Source organism: Leuciscus leuciscus (assembly GCF_965113295.1).
Source record: "Leuciscus leuciscus genome assembly, chromosome: 10".
Taxonomy (NCBI): Eukaryota; Metazoa; Chordata; class Actinopteri; order Cypriniformes; family Leuciscidae; genus Leuciscus; species Leuciscus leuciscus.
Genome location: NC_138734.1, coordinates 31,655,874 through 31,677,314, shown reverse-complemented (window position 1 = coordinate 31,677,314; position 21,441 = coordinate 31,655,874). Strand labels below are relative to the sequence as shown.

At 38.0% G+C, this 21,441-nt stretch overlaps 2 protein-coding genes and 2 long non-coding RNA genes across 10 annotated transcripts in view; 1 reads left to right on the top strand and 3 right to left on the bottom strand.

Annotated features, from left to right (window-relative positions):
- The window catches only part of srgap1a (SLIT-ROBO Rho GTPase activating protein 1a), a 118,844-nt gene extending 110,269 nt beyond the window's left edge, over positions 1–8,575 (top strand). For 2 of the 6 annotated variants that reach the window (XM_082182784.1, XM_082182786.1), the window contains exons 21-22: positions 3,125–3,473; positions 5,847–8,575. In XM_082182784.1, coding sequence (XP_082038910.1) covers positions 3,125–3,473; positions 5,847–6,233 — 736 coding nt within the window. In that variant the 3' untranslated portion in view covers positions 6,234–8,575. Of the gene's footprint in view, positions 1–3,121; positions 3,538–5,846 lie in introns of all 6 variants that reach the window. The other 4 variants (XM_082182783.1, XM_082182785.1, XM_082182787.1 and 1 more) reach the window with 3 other exon arrangements.
- A 3,783-nt stretch (positions 8,576–12,358) lies between these two features.
- LOC309508264 overlaps positions 12,359–21,441 on the bottom strand; it is a 96,425-nt gene continuing 87,342 nt past the window's right edge. The window contains exon 5 of the long non-coding RNA XR_014209434.1: positions 12,359–12,560. This is a non-coding gene — a long non-coding RNA (uncharacterized lncRNA). The remainder of the gene's footprint in view (positions 12,561–21,441) is intronic.
- LOC309508266 lies at positions 13,640–15,548 on the bottom strand. The gene is made up of 4 exons (XR_014209436.1): positions 15,421–15,548; positions 14,735–15,280; positions 14,337–14,460; positions 13,640–14,242 (listed from the first exon to the last, which is right to left on the bottom strand). It is a non-coding gene; the product is annotated as an uncharacterized lncRNA (long non-coding RNA).
- LOC309508261 (serine/threonine-protein kinase pim-2-like) lies at positions 18,779–20,658 on the bottom strand. 2 transcript variants are annotated; one of them, XM_082182798.1, is made up of 4 exons: positions 19,720–20,658; positions 19,436–19,615; positions 19,192–19,295; positions 18,779–18,914 (listed from the first exon to the last, which is right to left on the bottom strand). In XM_082182798.1, the coding sequence occupies exons 1-3, from the start codon at positions 19,970–19,972 to the stop codon at positions 19,195–19,197; spliced, it is 534 nt and encodes a 177-aa protein (XP_082038924.1). In that variant the 5' UTR covers positions 19,973–20,658; the 3' UTR covers positions 18,779–18,914; positions 19,192–19,194. The 2 variants fall into 2 exon arrangements, with proteins under 2 accessions (XP_082038924.1, XP_082038923.1); XM_082182797.1 differs by lacking the exon at positions 18,779–18,914 and having other exon boundaries at positions 19,060–19,295.

The window sequence follows — 21,441 nt, the reverse complement described above, 5'->3', positions numbered from 1 at the left end:
TCCATATGTGCATTTATCAAACATACTGAGGATAGCTTCCTCTGCAACTGTAAACCCAATGACATTATGGCAATCAAATTATAAAGTGTTGATCTCTAAAGACAAATGTTCTTTTTGATGTGTCAGCGCTATTCCTAGCAGAGGAGGCGGGTGCTCAAACACATGAACTCGGTACTTATTTACATCCAGTTTGCCAGAAATCTGGATAAGCGGTGAATGTTAGTGTATTGCAATGTGTTAACAGACCCATGCAGCTGACATCTGCGTCGTAGAAATCAAAGGACTCTGATCCTTAAATGTTAAATGGCATTCAATATGAATTTGAATAATTTCTAGTCATTCTAAAGCAGTATTAGATGGCTTTCCATAAAAACCAGCAGTTGATTTCTGTGTTTTCACGACTTGACTCTCTTTGGATACTCTGGTTTCATGCAGCAGTGCACCATTGCGTCGCCCCTTGTTTTAGTGCAGTGCAGGTCGCTCTCTGCTGGACAAATACCTCTACTGACGCTTTAGATAAAATAGAAAATCAATTCAGTTCTTCTTAATATGGTCGTTATTAGCTGCACAGTTACATAATTTATGAACTCACAGATTAGCATCTCATTACTGATTACCATCTATCACGGACTGTCAAAACGATTCTATGAACATTACGAGAGCTCATTATGTACAAGTTAAGAGGCAACTTATGGTTGAACACTTGTGCTAGAAATACTCCATTTTAGTAATTGAAATATTTTATGGGTGTTTCAACTATGCGCACTTTCGTCCTTAATACACACATTTCACACTTACTAGTGGATATACTTGTATTACAGGACAATAATCCTTTTTCCCCCTCAACTGTCATTTCCACCAGTGTTATTTGTGTACTATTATAGTATTTATTCATATTTTGATTTAGCTTTTTTTATATTTTCAGTTTAATCTTAGTTCATTTTGTTTAATAATTTTGTAATTTTATGTCTTTTTTGTCATTACATTTGTTTTGTTCATATTTCTAATTGGCTTTCATTTATTTGTATATTCTTTTAGTTATTTTAGTACTTTAACTCAAAGATATTTATTTCAGTAAGTTGCCAAGGCAACATTTCTATCTTAAGTTAAACTCTTAATATTAATATTTTATTTTAGCTTTATTTCAGTTACCAAAATTTTTTTTTAACTCTTTCCACCACATCTTCCATTGTCTAACCGCATCTGTGTTTTCAAAGTTTTTGGAAAATTCTTTAGTCTTGCTGAGGCTAACATATTGTGCGCTCTAAATAATCCAAATTAATTTTTTTTTTTTTTTTTTTTTTCACAACACATTTACAGCTTGATTGGAAATGACACATTTCATTAATGAAGTTTTTGCCAGTATAATTATCAGATTTTCTTTGCTTTCTTTCTCCTAATCTCTTCATTGACAGAGTTGTCTCCTTGATAAACACGAATATTAACTTTTGAAAAAGTTATTAGAGGCGAAACTGTTGATATTGATATTGATATTTTGGATTTACAAACTTCCTTTGGTTCCCATATTTTAACCCTGACATCAGGCATCTTCTCTGAGAAGCGCTTTTATTTAATACTGTAAGATCCACAGACATCATACATCATTATGACTTCTGCCAATCTGGTTCCTGCCAGGCCTCTTGTCATGAATATGCAGAGTAAGTCTAACCACAGATACTCAGGAGATGCCTATGACACCGATGCTAATTATGCATGAGCGCTGAAGGTTAGCAAACACTTGATGTTGCCAAATGCAGCATGTGATGACTAGCAACGTGTTCAAACCATGTCCACCACTAAACATTAAAGGGGTCCTATTATGCTTTTTTACATTTTCAACTCTCTTGAGTGTGTAATGTTGTTGTTTGAGCCTGAAAAAGGTCTGCAAAGTTACAAAGCACAAAGTCTACTCCAAAGGGAGTTATTCTTTTTATCAGTACAGGGTTTTTCCTGGGTCAAAATGGCCTTCGGTGGTGGTGGATAACAGGAACTTTTATGACATATCATAAAACAAAGTACTTAGAACTATTTTATATTGAAAAATCTGTAAATTAATGTGTAAAAAGTGACTGATTTGAAAAGTTAGTAATAAAATAAACAACAAAGTAACACATTACACATAACAGATCATGCATAGATCATTTGACATACAATATCAGATATCAGATTGTTTTGTTCTGTCCTGTTCTATATTTATCATTGTCAATCGGATTCAATCGCGTATTTAAATACGGTTGTCAATCCAGAAAATTTGCAATGTGTAGTTGAAAAATATATATTGTGTACAGAAAGCGAGCAAAGATCGCTTCCATTGTAATCACTGAAGCTGTCAATTACTTCAGTTCAACGTGAGGTACACGAAGCTGCACACTTGTGTAAAGTCAATGAAGCTGTCCTACGCTGTGCAATGAATCTCTTATTGACATCGTATTTATACTGATTATAATGAAAGCGCCGCCATTTTGAGCAGTATTGAGCGGATTCTGATTAACTTATACACATCTGATTGGCCATTGCGTTCATGCACTCAACAGATATGTCTCTGATTGGCTATAAAGCTCAACGCTGCAAAAACACGTTGTTAATAGAAACTATCACTGGCTATCACCAGGTACCAGCACTGCAGCACGGCAGGTATAATCGCATTAAATGATCAGATAAATCGTTGGCAGGTCAAAGTCTATTCAAAAAATATTTTCAATGCAGGGAAAAACCATGCAGTAAGAACTGTGTCTGAACTCCCTGAAACGCCTCGATTGTAGTCTTGAGTTTTCTTCTGGGAACGTGCACGTCACAATATTCCTCATTTTAATAATAATTCTCGCCAAAAAAAGGGGGACAATGCCTAGTTGAGTTGCGTTAGTAGTGTATTGGAACTCACAGTTATTATACTGTGCTTTTCAGAAGGACGGCTTCAAAATGACAGGAACTAAACAGTGCGTTACAGACAGACTGGGAAGAGAGGTGCTGCAATGATATAAAAAATGTGTTTTTTTGGACATTCAAGAATGAAAACTTATTAAAAGAGCATAGTTGGTCCCCTTTAAGCTAAAATGCCATCTTGGTATAGAAACAGATTCATTACACACTTTAATGTTATCTTTCTTTCCATTTTGTTTAGCAGGCACAGGAAGAGAAGTGACCCTCCGTCCCGTAGGCCACCAGCTCGCCCCACTGACGCCCACTGCATGGTCCACCCCTCTCAGGGCCACCACGGTAACCATAGCAGCCACGGTAGTCACGGCAACCCAGATTTGGGATCCCCGGCGATGGGCCACTACAGTCCGCGGGATCTGCTGAGAGGAAGAGGACACATGCCCATGGACAGCCCCGAGAGACGCAGACGGACCGGCCACGGCAGCCTGACCAACATCAGTCGGCACGAGTCCATAAAAAATATGGAGAGCCCTCCCATCCGAAGGTCCACGTCTTCAGGCCAGTACAAGAGCTTGGATCCAGAGAGCATCGCACAGGTCAGCGGGAGGCAAGCGACGACGCCCCTCACACCATGCGCAGCAGGCCCAGCCCTGTAACATAGTCAGTTACTGCCTCCTGTTACTAATGACTAATGCATATCTGCAACACTTATGAAGCACAAGCAGAGAAAAAGATCCAATTTAAATGTGTTGTGAGCCAATGCTTCTCAATCTTTTTGGCCCTGTTTACACCTGGAAACATCTGTATTAAGATGCGTTTTTGGTAAATCGGATCACATGTGAACAACGCTAAATACAGGTGTAAACGGGGTCTAAAACGTTTTGAGCTTGTCCACTTTCTACAACTTCCAGGGGTAGTCGAAAACTCATTGACTAGTTTGTTTTCATAGTGTAAACGCTTATGTGGTCAAATGCGTTCGAACAGCCACAAAAGACCGCCTACTGACTTAATGCGTAAACATCGTGGGAAGAGTGATAGACATACGGGATTTAAACTTAGTTAAAAGGGGTGGTTGAGTATGATTTCACTTTTCTAACTCTAGTTAGGGTGTAATGTTGCTTTTTGAGTCTAAACAACATCTGCAAAGTTACAACGCTCAAAGTTCAAAGCAAAGAGAGATATTTGCTTTTAAAGAAATCGTTTTTTAAGGACTACAACACATTCCTGGTAGGGACTACACGACATTCCTCCAGGGTTAGTGACGTCACCAACCCTAAAATTTACATAAACCCCGCCCCATGGAACACGCAGTCCATGTTGAGAAGAGGAAGAGTTGTTGTAGTCCAGTACATTTGTGAGTCAGCTCAAACTGTAGCATCTGTCTTTTCACATACAATAGAAAGTCACTCTGTGTGCATCTCACAACAGTTCCTATATGAGCGATTTATAGATTAGCATGACAGAATATGCTAATTGAAGATAGTTAACTCCGCATCAGCAACATAAACTCATCAACCATTCAGATATGTCCTGTTGCATTCTACGTGTTGTCACTTCTTCTTGAGTCTCTCCATCTTTGTCTGACTCCTTTTAAACATAAAAGGCAGAACAGTTTCTGTCATTTTAGTGTGTGTCTGCGTGAGGTAATCGGAGCTGCTAACACACAAGCTCTTGAAACCCCGAGCTCTTGAAACCCCGCCCTCTGTGCCGGGAGCAGCAGCTCATTTGCATTTAAAGGGCCAGACACAAAACGGTGCGTTTTTGCTAACCCTCAAAAAGTGATAACTTTAACAATTTTATATAAAAATATCTGTGGGGTATTTTGAGCTAAAACTTCACACACACACACACACACACACACACACACACACTCTGGGGACATCAGAGATTTATTTTACATCTTGTGAAAAGGGCATTATACCACCCCTTTAAGTTTGGTTTGAAGACCATTCCTGATTTTTAAAACGCACTCACCACGTTCGCTGTGGTCTTGTGGCTATCCGAGCAGAAACGAAAGCTGCAGCTCTCTGTATGTTTTTCCGTCATCTCTGGTCGTCCATTAGATCGAAAGGCCCATACATTTACCTGCCCATAGACCCTCCCCTCAAAGAAATCAGGATAGAAGTGGTTGAAAATGGACAAAAGAGACAGATTAAAACACCAATGTATGTCCCTCGTCTACTTGTGATCCGATCGACCAAAACTTATTTTAATACTAGGTGTAACTTATAAAACAGGTCCTTTGACTCCCCCATTGGAGGCTGAACATCTAGGCTAATACTGTATATTTCCTTTGTTTGTTAAAAACTTTATTTACAGAATCTTGGTGTCAGTAGATTAAAAAATAAAAGCACAAAGAGCATTTTCTACCCAATAAAATATTTTAGGGATCAATTAGAAAAATATTTTCGTATTCAGTTTATATTTTCTTTGACTGTTTTTCTCATTTAAAAATATTTTTATTTTATTTTTATTTTAGGTATAGTAATCAGGGGAAGAGGAAAAAATAATAAGAAAAAAATTTGTTGATTATTTTAAAACTTATTTTGTCTCATTTTAAACCCTTGGAAGTTTTCTGAGGCTCCATAATGGCCCCCTTGTTGAAGCTACCGAAATACCAGAAGTTAATTTAATTTAAGTAAAAATGGCTTTACAAACAGTTCACACACTCATTCTGCTTGTGTTTCATCAATAAGGCATATTTTCATATTTGAAATAGTTCCGTAACAAAGATGGTTTTATTGAGTCCAAAAAAACCTTGATGTCGCACACTAAGAAGTATCCTCATGGGTCTCTTTATTTTTAATACTAACAATCTGACCATTTTATGAACACATATTGTAAGTACTTTTTATTTTATCTCACTAGATGTGATGTAGCATGTTGTCTGCATGTATTGCCATTTGTTTGATGTTTATATTGTAATTTCGGCCACCTTCACACTCAAATTCACTGTCTCTCTCCTGTAGGACATAGAGGAGACGATGAACACTGCTCTGAATGAGCTGAAGGAGCTGGAACGGCAGAGTTCTGCTAAACACGCTCCTGACGTGGTGCTGGACACCCTGGAGCAGATGAAGAACGCTCCCACACCGGCCAGCTCCACCGAGTCCCTCAGCCAACTGCACGGGCTCCTGCTCCGGCCCGTCCCGACGGAGCCGCCCATGCGCCGCAGCACCAGCTCCTCTAGCGATACCATGAGCACCTTCAAACCCGCCGTGGCCCCGCGCATGGGGGTGCAGCTCAAGCCCCCTGCCCTGCGGCCCAAACCCATGGTGGCGATACCCAAGACGGGAGCGGCGCAGCATCCGGCGCCCCCTCCACAGGATCCACTGGACAAATCCTGCACCATGTGATGAACTGTGTGCATTCAGAGCGACAGTGAGGAAACAATGTAAAATTAGGACCATTGCAGTCAGAGCCAGGTTTTTAGTGGATGGATTTCAATGCCATTGAACATTTCGCAACATTTCATTCGCTTTAGAGAGTGGACTAAAGCAAATATAAGTAACTAAAGATACTAGAAATGGTCAGCATTAATGAGGTGTTAGTTTAAAACAGTGTGTGTATAGAATTCCAACACTATTTTAGGGTTTATTAATAAACTAGAATAACGTCGGTTACTAAGCATGGTTCAGAAGAGTTACTTAAACAGGTGTTTACTATTTCAGAGTTACATTTTCTCTCATGACCTGTTTAGTGAATTCAAACGGACATTCTTAAATATATTCGAAAGACACCTGCGACTAACAGAAAGCTATTTATGTGTATCCAAAAACTGTTTGCATGCTTGTCCGACACCTTATTTGTTTCCGCAATACTCTGTGTGAATAGATTCAATGATATTAAAGAAAGCAACAAATCACTACAGCTTCCTATATTCTTAGGGTGACTTTTTAAATATCAGCAGTTTACATCCACTAGAAAAACTGTTAAATGTGAATTATACAGAAACTAAGCAGGGTCTTTGGTTTCTCTGTTTACAGCATAAGGATTGTGGGAAATGTGTCTTTACATCTCAAGAGTGTTTTCTGGTCACGACTCTTTGAAGTGATGATGTGTGAAATGTTGAGGTTGGAAACGCACTGCCATATAAGGGCATGTGATGTCACATCTTTTGCCCGCCCTGATTGGCTGTTGATGTTGAATGATTCTAAGTTGAATTAGCAAGGCTTTGCTTTGAATATTATATTTTTGATAGTAATATTTGAATATATGCCCAGGGAGTTTGCGTAAACCACATCCGCTTACTTTTTTTTTTTTTAAGTACTTCACTCAGTTTCTTATTTAGAATGAAAGAAATATATATTGTGTATATAAATGTACATCCACTAAACCTTTTTATTTTTATTTTGTGGGTCTTTTATGTACGTTACTTTCTCCCAGGCCAATTTGGAACAACTGCTCACTATAAACATTATTTTTTTAGTATCTCTCTGCTTAATTAGATGTAATCTGTGAATAGTAAAGTCTAGCTGCCAAAAAAGTAAAGTTCTTCAAGTGCTGCTTAGAGTTTGATGCGGATAGGCTACGAGAATCATTTCTTTGTCTGCTTAGCTGTCTAAAGCCCTCGGCTCGGTTCTACCCTATAAGCATGAACGATAATCCTTTTAGTTGTCATATGCAAGTGCTTTTCTAGAAACTTTTAAGGCAATAATTCTTGTTGTTTCACCAAACAAGGGAATGATGCCAATAGCCATGGACTCAGAGACTGTTACGGCAGTACTTTCGTGAGATAGTGCTGTTTCTTATGTGTGCTAGTGGCCCATTAACCCTTTGTAATAATGTCACATACAGCACCACACCCAAATGAAGTCAGTCACATGACATACCCAAAGACAAATAAATATGTATAGCATCAGTCACTCCAGTGTATTTGCACTCCAAAATAAAAAATCTGGGATTTTGTATACAGTATATCAATCTTATGTTATCTGTGCATCAACATTCACATTATTATGACAGTTTGGCAATAGTTTAGTGTTACTTGTACTGTATTCACTGATAAATATACAACAGTTTACTCCTATTTAGGTAGAATATGCTATGAAATATGTTTGGATGATGTTATGAAATTGTCCATCGCTGAACCAAGGGGAGAAACTTTAAGACAATATAAGCAATGCCTGTTTTTAAACATGTAAAAGGAACATACTAAAGCCTTTTGATTACCAATTTATATTGAGTGATATTAAAAACGATTACAAAGTGGTGTTTTTATTTTATTTTATTTTATTTTTTAAGAGTGTACATTACGTTGATATTTGAGATCTTATGTCTCTCAGCTAAGCCTTGAGAAATGTTCTCCCTGCAAAACTACACACAGTAGCAAAATCTCTGTATGTATTTCATTGCTGTTTTATCAGTGTGTCCACGTACATCTCTGTACTATGTACTTGTGAAAGTGCCTTTAAAAACTGTTTTAGAGGAACTTCATACAAACGTCCTCTGTGCCGTGGCATTCTTATTTCAGATCCAGTATACCGAGTTGCTAGGGATTACAGTAAATAAATTATTACTAACGTTGTTCTGTTTATTAAGTTGTAAGAATGGTCAAATAATAAAAATACTGCTTAGCCATTGTGACATTGCACTTTTATGTAAGACTGTATATTTGGCATGTAACATCCTAACAAGTTGTAGAGCTTTTGGAGGACTGCTCAGTCTTTCTAATAAAGAACATAGTTTGGTCAGTTCACTGAGGTGTTGGCTTGTTCCTCCTGTTGTTTTCTTAAAGGATAAGATTGTATGTGGTGACATATGACATTAAACACTCTTCACAATATGATGCTTAAAAACAAAGACAGTGGCTTAATGAATTCCCAGTCTGGACTTGGTTGTTTCCCAATTGTCACTGTTAAGGAGGAAGGAGTGTCAGAGCATTTTGAAAAACAAGATCTGGTTAAACGTGTTTGTTCCAATGTCTTTTTTAACCCTTCTATTGAAGATACACCGTAGCATTTACCAGTTCAAATTGAACCAATATTATAAATCACAGCTCAGCGGTAAGAATTTGCTAAGAACTTAATATAATAATGAGATGCTACCTGTAATCATGCTTCTTATAGTTTTAATTTCATGCTAATCATAAACAAACTTTTATTTTCTTATACTATGATGGCCAGGCCACAAGCCTCTTTTAGTCTAACTCTTATTTTTGTTGTAACATATACATTTGTGTTGTAATTAACAATTTATAACAAGTGGAATTATCACCAAAAGATCAGCATTAAATAGTGATGAGGGATGGCATGAAATCACACAAAGAGGAAATATAGAGGGGAAAATAGATGATTCTTCTTTTTGCTTCGATTCACTTATTGGAAGTGTTAAAAAGAATAAGATCTCAGCCATCTCCCAGAATTCCTCTTGCCTGCCTACTGGCAGCTAATGTTAATGTTTTTATGTGTGAAAAGAAAGAGGATGTGATGTGAGACACGTCAAACTGGAAACTAGCAGGAAGGAAATGGTTGACTGGGGTCATGTTTAAGGGGAAATGTACAAATGTTTCATTAACCAGAATCAAGTATTACAGAGAGCATTTTAAAATGTTTATTTTTCAGGTTTGCGTAAGACTGAGTTTTATAGTTTTTGCGAAATTCTTTGTTTGTCAACTGCCATTAAAACCTCAAAAGAACAGCTAGCAGCTATGGTAGCCATGGTGACCCACTGCATGGTTTCCTGGAGTTGCATGCATAGACATAAAGACATAGAGGACTCATTAGCGGCTGCTTTCTTTGGGCCGTAAGCCGTCCGCCATATTGGAACGGTCAAAGCCTGTCCCTGAACTTTAGAGAGCAAGTGCTCTGTGCATCTGCAACCTCAGTTAGACGCATGTATGAATATCTATATCTGCAATAGACTTCAGCAGATGATTTTGCAAAACTAAAATACATCAATACAACAAAAAAGGCATTAGCTAAAAGTTTCCATAGTTTAGAAACCTGGAATATTGAGTTAATACAACACTTTATCACCTGTGAAAGGTTATCCTATTTCTTCGGGAATTTAAACAAAGTCAAATGCAAGAAAATTATTTCACAATTTGTATAAATATTCTTGTAATTAAATAAACATAGCAGATTCTACAAAACCAATACATACTGTAAACAAACTAGTGAATATTTGACATTTTATCTAAAACAGTAAGAAATAACTTCAGGAGTCTTCATAGAATTATAAGAAAGCACAAAATGAAGCATAGGCTGTGCTATAAAAAACAAAAAAACATTGCTGAAAAATAAAGTACTATCCAGGGTTGCCAACTCTCACGCATCTCGCGTGACAGTCACGCATTCAGCCTCAATCTCACGCTCTCACGCTCAACAAAGAAATCTCACGCAAAAATAGACATTATTCTGTGCTCTATTTTTTTTTCACTCATGTGCACTAAATTTCAGAATTACTATAAACAATTCAGGCTCTTAACTACTGGATGGACCACTAGTTATGGCGCAAATTAGTTAAAAATCTCCCAGAACCTAGAGCGAGCACGCATGCGAGACTGTCGTCCAAACCAACCGATAGCGCGCGCACGCACGGCAGAGAGGGAAAGTCTTACAACTGCGCATTTTATCAGTTGCGGCGCCTTCATCTATAGTCTACACTGCAGCACGACGTATATTCACATCAAATGTTAACGCAGAGGAACGGGACACTGCAGTTCACAAAAGTTCATTATTTGCATGTGCTTTAAAGCCTTGCCGGTTAAACATGTCATTCGCTGCTGATGCGCTGTTCAAATATGCGCTTTACTGAGCGCGTACACTCGACGCGCACATGCACTAAAAGCCTGTTACTGGACTAAGTTATCTTGTGAGTCTAATATTGCGCTAATACTGTCAAATACAGACAATGTTTACATAAACAAAGTTGGTTATGTCTAAAGTGAAAGCAAACAGAGAAAATTAATTAAAATCTGCTTGTCATATATGCGTGTATATTAGACGCGTCGCGTGCAGTTCTTACAGAGACAGTAGCCCTAATAATAAACATGCTGCCGCTTGTTCTTAAAGAGATAGTTCACCCAAAACCAAACAGTTGCTGGTCCCCATTGACATACATAGTAGGAAAAAAATATACTATGGAAGTCACAGGGGTACATCAACTGTTTGGTTACTGACATTCTTTCAAATAACGTTTATTTTCAACAGAAGAAAGAAACTTATTCAGGTTTAAAACAACTTAAGAGAGTAAATTATGACTTTTTGGGGGGAGAACTATGCCGTTAATGTTAATAAAACAACAAAACACACAGAGGAAATCATTCACTGCTCTTGACTGAGAACTTTAAGTCTGTTGTGTTTTATTTTCATATTTGTCCATTTAATTACTTTCTTCAATTCTACTGTTAAATACACCTATAGCTGAAAAAATAAAGCACTGTTTATTTCATTTGTATATTAAGTTGTGTATGTGTAATATGTATCTCTGTTCTTAATTTTTAATAACAAAGAAAATAGTGACAAAGATTTTAGCTTCGCCACTTTGACCTAAATGTCTGCCATTCTTTTTTATTTTATATTTTGTTACCTATATTTTGTTATAAGGCTTTGTTTTTAAAATAGGGACATTAGTTTGGCTGTAATGCTCAGTCACATGCAAAATAGTAAAACCAACATGAAAAAGAATCATGATAAAATCGTGATTTTTTCTGAAAAACAAAACAAAAATTGTGATATTATTGCCATATCGCCCACCCCAGGTGTAAAAAAGTGCCTAGATGTGCTTAGATGCTAAAAATGTGTTATTATTGATCATTATATCACACTACAATTAAACATAATGAAACATTCATTTGAATTGAAATTGTTTTATTAGCTTAGCTAATATTATTTATTAGCTTTTTCTAGAGATTGCAGTCATGCATGACATGGTGAAAAATGACTTGAAATAATACTGAAAATAGGTTAAGATGAATGTTAAAGGTGTGCCCCCTAAAAGCACAATTCAATCAAAGATTGAATGACATTCAATCAAAATGAGAGGCTGCATTTTGTTAAAAGCTGATGAAAAGTCAGCAAATAAAAGCCTGGCATGGGATTGGGGTTTCTCCAAATGCTTATAAAGTGTGTCCAAGATAAAAAGCTTAGCATCATCCACACCTTTATTCCTCTGATAGGCAAATTGAAGAGAATCAAGTTTGCCCTCGACCAAGATGAGAACCTCTTCTTTTAGGATTTTCTCAAGGTTTTTTACTACAAGGGAAGTAAGCGCCACAGGTCTGAAATCTTGTAATTCCCTAGCTCTATTGATTTTGGGGATAGGAATAACAATGGAAGATTTCCAAATAGTTGGGAGCTTGCAGTTATCAACACACATTTGAAAAAGATGGGAAAAAACACCACTGAGTTGTCCAGCACAGTGGTATAATGTGTGACCATAGATAAGGTCCGGGCCTGAGGCTTTCCTCTTTTTTGTTTTCTTAAATAGAACCTCAACTTGTTCTTGAGATATTTTAATATCACTACATGGGGTCATCTAACAGTAATCAAGCGCTAGAAAGTGCTCATGAGAAGATTCTGAGTAAAACCATAATCACAGATAATCACAGAGCATATTTGCTAAAACCTGGCCGATTTTGGGTGAAAAAATCGGGTCTGTTGAAGACGTTTGACGGACTAGTAAGACACGTGTCAAGAGAGTTAAATCCAGAAAGGGGATTCAGCCAAACATGGGGTCATCTAACAGTAAACTAGACCATTTTTACACACCTATTTTCTGTCAAATGAGAAATAATTATGGAGGTGAAAGTGACGTGTATTAATGTGGGTTTGAAAGTAGAACAGTATTTAAATGACGATATTAAAGTTTTCGTCTGAGAAAGAATGTGAACGTAGTGCTAAAGAAAGTGAAAAGAACCTGTGAGTAAATGAGGGAGAAAAGAAAGTTAAAGGAAAGTTGATAGATGGAAGTCGTAAGAAGATTGAAGGTTAAAAGAAGGAAAGATTTAAGTCTTAAGGGAATCCTTTAAAGGAAAGATCTATAATAATATTCTTTTTTTATTTTTAAAAGTACTGTATTTTATTTTATTTTTCTAAACTGTTTTAATTATTCTTATTTCTTTTTATTATTTTAATCTCTTCTATGTAAAGCACTTTGAATTGCCATTGTGTATGAAATGTGCTATATAAATAAACTTGCCTTGCCTACATGGTGTCAAGGAGTTTTTCAACCTGGAGACATCATGCATGAAATCAGACGTTTCAAATAGTAAAAAAAAAAGTATTAAAAGCATCAGGCAAACAGTCATCCTGAACACTGTTAAGGCTGATCTGCTGCCTGGGTTCATTACCACACTGATTAATCCCACGCCATGCTGACCTAAGGTCGCCATTTACATATTGTTTTTCTTTTTTTTCCCTATACTTACTTTTGGCTTTTACTATTTCAGCCCTAACCTCTCTGGATACAGACTTTCTCTCCAATGAGTCACCAGTAAAGAAGATCTTTTTTTTTCTTATTAATCACTGTTTTTAGATCTTTGGTAACCCATGGTTTATTGTTGGGGAAAGTGATAATGGTTTTGACTGGGATAACAGTATCCACACAAAAGGTAACATAGGACGAAACAGTGTCCGAAAGTTCATCAATATTGATGATGTTGCTTGTGCAAAACCAGCATTTTCATTGTAATGAAACGCAGCCAGGTATAGTCTGCATGTTACGTCAGAAACGAGGACACAATATGCAAGTAAAAGCTCTTTATTAATAGTCAATAATGTTGATGATGATGAATTAATCCAGGTGATGCAGGCGGTGGCGCAGGGACTTTGATGGTCAGACACGGAGTGATGGATGAAGTGCAGCGTGCTCTGATGAGTGATGACTTGATCCAGACATGAAATGTAATCCAACAAGACGCGAAACCGGAACACAGGAACTCAAGACGGTACACGAGGCACGGGAACAGGATCAGACAACACAGAGACTTCATACAATGATCTGTGAAAGGAGATGAGAAAGTGGTGAGCATTTATAGGAGATGAGATGAGTGGCAGCTGGTGATGATGAGTGATTGCAGCTGGATACTGATCAACCGTAACGATCCGGACACACCCACTTACACACTCACACTCACACACACACATGTAAACAACAAGGCACGAGACTAGAGAGAGACATTGGATACTTTTGTATTTGTAGGTGGCGGTCAGTTACAATACACCCCAGAGTAACACCACGAGCTTCCAACAGGGCAAGGCTCGTCTGTAATCCTTCTTTTTCCATGTGGTACTGTAGCTTCCTCCCACTTCGTTACTCGGAAAAGGACAAGTAGGGGAAGAAAATTTAGAGGTCCTCAATATTAAACCAGCTGCTGGTGACAAACTGTCAATGTCCGAAAATGTATCTGTCGTCTGGACACCTGTAATATACAAAGTAGTTGTGTGTTACTGTTGTGTAACAAGACTAGTTATAGGTCCTCTGTATAAGCAGTATCATGTAATACATAAACATACCTGAACTCCTGTAGCGAACATGAAACGTCTTCATTGATAACTGAGTACCAACAGACTTGGTCAGCGGTTTTGCGTCTGTCTGGCAAGCATCTCTGGTTTGGCTGCTCTGTTCTGATGTGCTGTCCTTTACAAATAAAGATTCCACTATCAGCGCGTTAAAAAATAACAACATAGCTGGACTCATGGTGCTATCACAAACTTTATAAGTCAAACTTTGTGTAGCTGGATCACAAACAGTTTTTCCAGACAAAAAATACATAAATCTCTTGTCTCAGGGGGATATGAGGGTGGAAAGCACGGTAATTCGAAAATACTAATATTCTGTAAAAACAAGCCTTATCTTGAGAGGAAAACAAGATAATACTGTTTAAAATAATGATGGAGAAATAATGATTTACCATTATTTGGCTTGACGCCGGACGGATCTGGAGCAGGTGGTGATGATGGTTCAGGAACAGGATCTGCTGGAGGAATAAAAGGCTCTGAGTTTCTGTCAGGTTGGTGTTGGACTTCAGGCTTCGGGTCAAGTCTCGAGCTCAGAGCTCTCAGCAAGTATGTTATTTCCTATCCAAAACAAAGAGAATATGAACAAGTCAACTCATGAATGTTTTTTTAGAGCTAGAACAGAATTGAATTCTGTTTGGTTTACTGATTCTGTTATTTTCCTGTTTACTTCAGGGATGCAGCTTTAAAACAATCTGTATAGTATCAAGCGCTATATAAATGATATAGCTATATAGGTGATTTGACTATAACAAGAACATTACAATGAACACAAATTTGAAAATCTCACTACAAATAATCCAGAATTTAAGACAAAAGATAATAATCCTACTTTACCTGTTATACTGCCTCATCAGTCCATTGATGTTGTAACATCTGCTCTAAGCTGGGGCGTTTAGTTGGATCCCTCGCTAGACACTGTCTAATCAGATCCCTGCAGTCTGTACACATTTTAATAAGGAGAGAGCTGGTTAGTCATGACCATGTGACCTGGCATTTTTGAAAACAGCGATGGCTTTCGCTATACGTTGAGCTATATATGAAAATTCTGATTTCAATGTTATCATCATTATTCACTCACGTTTGGATAAGTCGGGGTTTACAAATGTAACTTTGGCTCGTGTGACTTCCGTTACACTAACAAAAGGAAGACATTCATTCGACAACTCGTACAGAAGCACTCCTAGAGACCAGACATTTGCTGGGACGGCGTGGAATCGAGGTTCTTTAAAGACTTCAGGTGGGCGGTATGACATCATTCCTGTAAGAAAGACATTTGCACATTGTTGAGCTTTTTTTTTTCAAGCATCATCAAATAATTAGTAAGTCACTACCTTCAGGTTTCCACACTCCCAAAATGCTCACCCTTGTATTTGTTGCTCTCGCAGCCTTCACTACTAACTAGCTGACCGCAGCCAAAGTCTATCAGCTTGAGTTCTAGCGTGTCTTTCTTCCACAGGAAATTTTTCGTATGAATGTCACTATGGAAAACCCCACAACGGATGCAGTGTTGCACTGCCCGCACAGCCTGTCTCATGCAGTGGCGGATTTAGCAAATTGGGGGCCCAAGGCGAAGGTAGGCTATGGGCCCCTCCCCATCCAATCTTTAAAAGAGAACGAAAAAAAGATGTACCGACTGAATGGTGGATAGGCAGGTAAAGCTAATCTACGGGGAAGTAAAGGTTAGAGAGGAGAAAAAAACGTCCCCTTTAAACCCAGCTACACTTCTTTACTCCTAAACAGAAACATGTTACAATGTTTACATGGTACAATTTCTGGTAAGCTCTGTTTTTTAGGTTTTTTTTTTTTTTTTTGCTTGACAAATTTCACCATTTCGATTCAATTCTTGTGATTTGATTCAATATTGACTCATTTGGATAAATATTAGGTAACGTTTCACAAGATATGCGTTACTTTTTCTCAAGAAAAAAAAGCCCTATCAGATGGTATAATTTAAGGTTAAAATAAGTAATATAGTAGCCTACACATATTTAGCCAAATACTCTCTATAGTATATATATATATATATATATATATATATATATATATATATATATATATATATATATAATACTCTCTTTTTTTTTTTGCCAATTAAATGGCTTTCCTGAGGTAAATGTTATGTGACGATTGTTCTCCAGCTGTTTTACCTCTTTCCGCGGTTGAAAAACACTTATTGATCGATATTATGTATGAGGAATATACATTTCGGTAAGTTATACTGCATCATTACTGTATCGTTATAGGAATCTGTCACGTCACATTAAAACGGCAAAACGGTATTTATTGTTTGAATTTCGTAATAGAATTGACAGAATCTGAGAGCTGAGATTTTTTTCAATATCATGATTCATAAGTAAAATGCTCAGTTTTGTCTGTCGATCTCCGTGTCCTCTTTGCTTCACGATTTTTCTGTGCGTTGGACGTTGTTGTTCCTGATCTGTATCTTACAGTAGCCGTAAAAAAGTTTGTCATTTTTGGCAGTTCCCAAATACTTATCAGCGTCTTTTCACTTTTTTTCTTTTATTTGAGCCGCTTGGGTAACTTCGAAACTTTACATTTTCGCGTTTAGACCTATTTTTTTACAGTCTATGGTTCAGACTCGTCTTGCTCTGTTTGTGTATTTCCCAGTCCTCCTGTTACTGCGTGTTGTTTATCTTTCGCGCCGCGCACCTTTACGGACTTTTTGCTTTCCTCCCGCTTCCTCCTTTTTTTCAGCACCACTTGGGTAGTTAGCTTCGCTTCATTTTTACTCTGTCAATCACTTCTTTTTCTCCGTCAGTTTTTTGGCACAGCCTTGTCACTTTCGCAGATGCGCAGTAAGTGAGATAATGGAATAGTCCAATGTAGTGAGGCGGGGGCCCCCTCCTATCTGCGACACTAATGATTTGATGCCATTTTTCGCAAATGGAGTTTTAGAAATATATAATTAAAACAATAAAATAAATAAGCATTTAATAGGGCATTTTGGGGGCCCCAAGTTAGCTCGGGGCCCAAGGCAATTGCCGACCTTTGCCTAATGGTAAAGTCCGCCCCTGGTCTCATGATGACCCGTAAGAGACAGTCACTCAAAGGTTGACGATTCATTGAGTCCAGCAAGGTCTGGCAGGGCTCCGGATACTCCATAACCAGAGTGAATGATCTAGGATGTTCAAACCACTCGTGCAGTTGTATGACAAAGGGGCTTATGGGTTCTCGCTTTATCAGCAACAGCAGTGCCACTTCTGTAACGAGAGGTTCGGGATTCCCAGGCTAGAGAGAAGAAGCAGACAGAAGGTTAGCTGGGTAAAAATCTGAAGAAAACATCATTTTGAAATGTACTATTCTTTGATCTTTTTAGATGCGTTCAAAAGAGCCTTTTCAGCTCAAAGTTATTTGGTGCCTCTAGGCTTATTTGTTGATCACATTTATACCTAATGCTTCCTACGGGTGTATTAACTACAGTAATCTGCACTTAAACAACTCTATACACATTCAGGTTTTGGCCAACTTACAATATTAAGATAACGATTGTTGTTAATCTTGCGTATCTGCTTGATGGCAACCTGCAAAAAACAAACAAAAAAAACAGTTTCAATAACAGTAACAGTATTCAAGCATCTGGCCTTGTATTAAGTATTAAACCATTTGTAAATTGTTTTAAATGTGTTTTGATGCATGCAAGAGCAAAATGTTTGTACAATTCAGTAAGATTTACCCTTTTGCCATCAAATTTGCGTGTTCCCAGGAACACTCTGCCAAATCCTCCGGATCCAATTAACTTTTCCATGTTATAGAGAGACTCAAAGGACTCTGAAAAACAAACAGAAAAACATGAGACAATTATTAGCTTGCTAGATCCATTGTTTTATTTAAAAAATATCAGTGCTGGTCGAGCAACAGTAAATGTGATCGGACGTGTTAAAAACTTGACTCAGTTATGCATGAAATAGCTAAATCTCTCTCTGTAGACTTTGCACTGCCCAGCCTTATTTCAGTCTCACCTGTTGAGCTCTTGTTCACTGGAGAAGCCTCCGCGGCACCCTGAACAGTTCGGCCAGTTGATGTCTCTGTTGGCTCGACAGGAACTTGACCCGGCAGCGGAGGACACAGAAACCCTTCGAGGCTGTCGGACCAGGAAGCTGAGGATGACGTGATGCCCGGAGAGGAATCAATGGAAACAGTTCCTGAGGATGGAACATTTCGGACATCAAAAACTGTTTGGTTTTTTTATTACTTTTTTTATTATATGAATTATCAATGTCAGTGGTCACATCAAATTGTTACTTTGGTTTCACTTTATTTTGGTGACATTCTATAAGTCTATAAGAAACATTGCACCTGCATGTCTACTAACTCTCATTAAAGTATTAGTAGAGTATTAGTAGACTGGTAGGGTTAATGATAATGATGGAGAAATAATGATTTACCACTATTTGGCTTGACGCTGGACGGATCTGGAGCAGGTGGTGATGATGGTTCAGGAACAGGATCTGCTGGAGGAATAAAAGGCTCTGAGTTTCTGTCAGGTTGGTGTTGGTCTTCAGGCTTCGGGTCAAGTCTCGAGCTCAGAGCTCTCAGCAAGTATGTTATTTCCTATCCAAAACAAAGAGAATATGAACAAGTCAACTCATGAATGTTTTTTTTAGAGCTAGAGCAGAATTGAATTCTGTTTGGTTTACTGATTCTGTTATTTTCCTGTTTACTTCAGGGATGCAGCTTTAAAACAATCTGTATAGTATCAAGCGCTATATAAATGATATAGCTATATAGGTGATTTGACTATAACAAGAACATTACAATGAACACAAATTTGAAAATCTCACTACAAATAATCCAGAATTTAAGACAAAAGATAATAATCCTACTTTACCTGTTATACTGCCTCATCAGTCCATTGATGTTGTAACATCTGCTCTAAGCTGGGGCGTTTAGTTGGATCCCTCGCTAGACACTGTCTAATCAGATCCCTGCAGTCTGTACACATTTTAATAAGGAGAGAGCTGGTTAGTCATGACCATGTGACCTGGCATTTTTGAAAACAGCGATGGCTTTCGCTATACGTTGAGCTATATATGAAAATTCGGATTTCAATGTTATCATCATTATTCACTCACGTTTGGATAAGTCGGGGTTTACAAATGTAACTTTGGCTCGTGTGACTTCCGTTACACTAACAAAAGGAAGACATTCGTTCGACAACTCGTACAGAAGCACTCCTAGAGACCAGACATTTGCTGGGACGGCGTGGAATCGAGGTTCTTTAAAGACTTCAGGTGGGCGGTATGACATCATTCCTGTAAGAAAGACATTTGCACATTGTTGAGCTTTTTTTTTTCAAGCATCATCAAATAATTAGTAAGTCACTACCTTCAGGTTTCCACACTCCCAAAATGCTCACCCTTGTATTTGTTGCTCTCGCAGCCTTCACTACTAACTAGCTGACCGCAGCCAAAGTCTATCAGCTTGAGTTCTAGCGTGTCTTTCTTCCACAGGAAATTTTTCGTATGAATGTCACTATGGAAAACCCCACAACGGATGCAGTGTTGCACTGCCCGCACAGCCTGTCTCATGATGACCCGTAAGAGACAGTCACTCAAAGGTTGACGATTCATTGAGTCCAGCAAGGTCTGGCAGGGCTCCGGATACTCCATAACCAGAGTGAATGATCTAGGATGTTCAAACCACTCGTGCAGTTGTATGACAAAGGGGCTTATGGGTTCTCGCTTTATCAGCAACAGCAGTGCCACTTCTGTAACGAGAGGTTCGGGATTCCCAGGCTAGAGAGAAGAAGCAGACAGAAGGTTAGCTGGGTAAAAATCTGAAGAAAACATCATTTTGAAATGTACTATTCTTTGATCTTTTTAGATGCGTTCAAAAGAGCCTTTTCAGCTCAAAGTTATTTGGTGCCTCTAGGCTTATTTGTTGATCACATTTATACCTAATGCTTCCTACGGGTGTATTAACTACAGTAATCTGCACTTAAACAACTCTATACACATTCAGGTTTTGGCCAACTTACAATATTAAGATAACGATTGTTGTCAATCTTGCGTATCTGCTTGATGGCAACCTGCAAAAAACAAACAAAAAAAACAGTTTCAATAACAGTAACAGTATTCAAGCATCTGGCCTTGTATTAAGTATTAAACCATTTGTAAATTGTTTTAAATGTGTTTTGATGCATGCAAGAGCAAAATGTTTGTACAATTCAGTAAGATTTACCCTTTTGCCATCAAATTTGCGTGTTCCCAGGAACACTCTGCCAAATCCTCCGGATCCAATTAACTTTTCCATGTTATAGAGAGACTCAAAGGACTCTGAAAAACAAACAGAAAAACATGAGACAATTATTAGCTTGCTAGATCCATTGTTTTACTTAAAAAATATCAGTGCTGGTCGAGCAACAGTAAATGTGATCGGACGTGTTAAAAACTTGACTCAGTTATGCATGAAATAGCAAAATCTCTCTCTGTAGACTTTGCACTGCCCAGCCTTATTTCAGTCTCACCTGTTGAGCTCTTGTTCACTGGAGAAGCCTCCGCGGCACCCTGAGCAGTTCGGCCAGTTGATGTCTCTGTTGGCTCGACAGGAACTTGACCCGGCAGCGGAGGACACAGAAACCCTTCGAGGCTGTCGGACCAGGAAGCTGAGGATGACGTGATGCCCGGAGAGGAATCTATGGAAACAGTTCCTGAGGATGGAACATTTCGGACATCAAAAACTGTTTGGTTTTTTTATTACTTTTTTTATTATATTAATTATCAATGTCAGTGGTCACATCAAATTGTTACTTTGGTTTCACTTTATTTTGGTGACATTCTATAAGTCTATAAGAAACATTGCACCTGCATGTCTACTAACTCTCATTAAAGTATTAGTAGACTGGAAGGGTTAAAATAAGTTGACATGTACAGTAGTTGAAAAGTTACTTATAGTCAGTAGAGTGTCTGTTGCTAGATCCATTGTTTTATTTTTTAAAAATCAGTGCTGGTCGAGCAACAGTAAATGTGATCGGACGTGTTAAAAACTTGACTCAGTTATGCGTGAAATAGCAAAATCTCTCTCTGTAGACTTTGCACTGCCCAGCCTTAATTCAGTCTCACCTGTTGAGCTCTTGTTC

Excerpts from the sequence above, each read along its gene's own strand:
- LOC309508261 (XM_082182798.1), bottom strand. The coding sequence starts at position 19,972 with ATGGAGTATCCGGAGCCCTGCCAGACCTTGCTGGACTCAATGAATCGT. Across the intron at positions 19,616-19,719 it reads CGAGAGCAACAAATACAAGG|GAATGATGTCATACCGCCCA; the intron begins GTGAGCATTTTG and ends TCTTTCTTACAG. Across the intron at positions 19,296-19,435 it reads AAACCCCGACTTATCCAAAC|ACTGCAGGGATCTGATTAGA; the intron begins GTGAGTGAATAA and ends AAATGTGTACAG.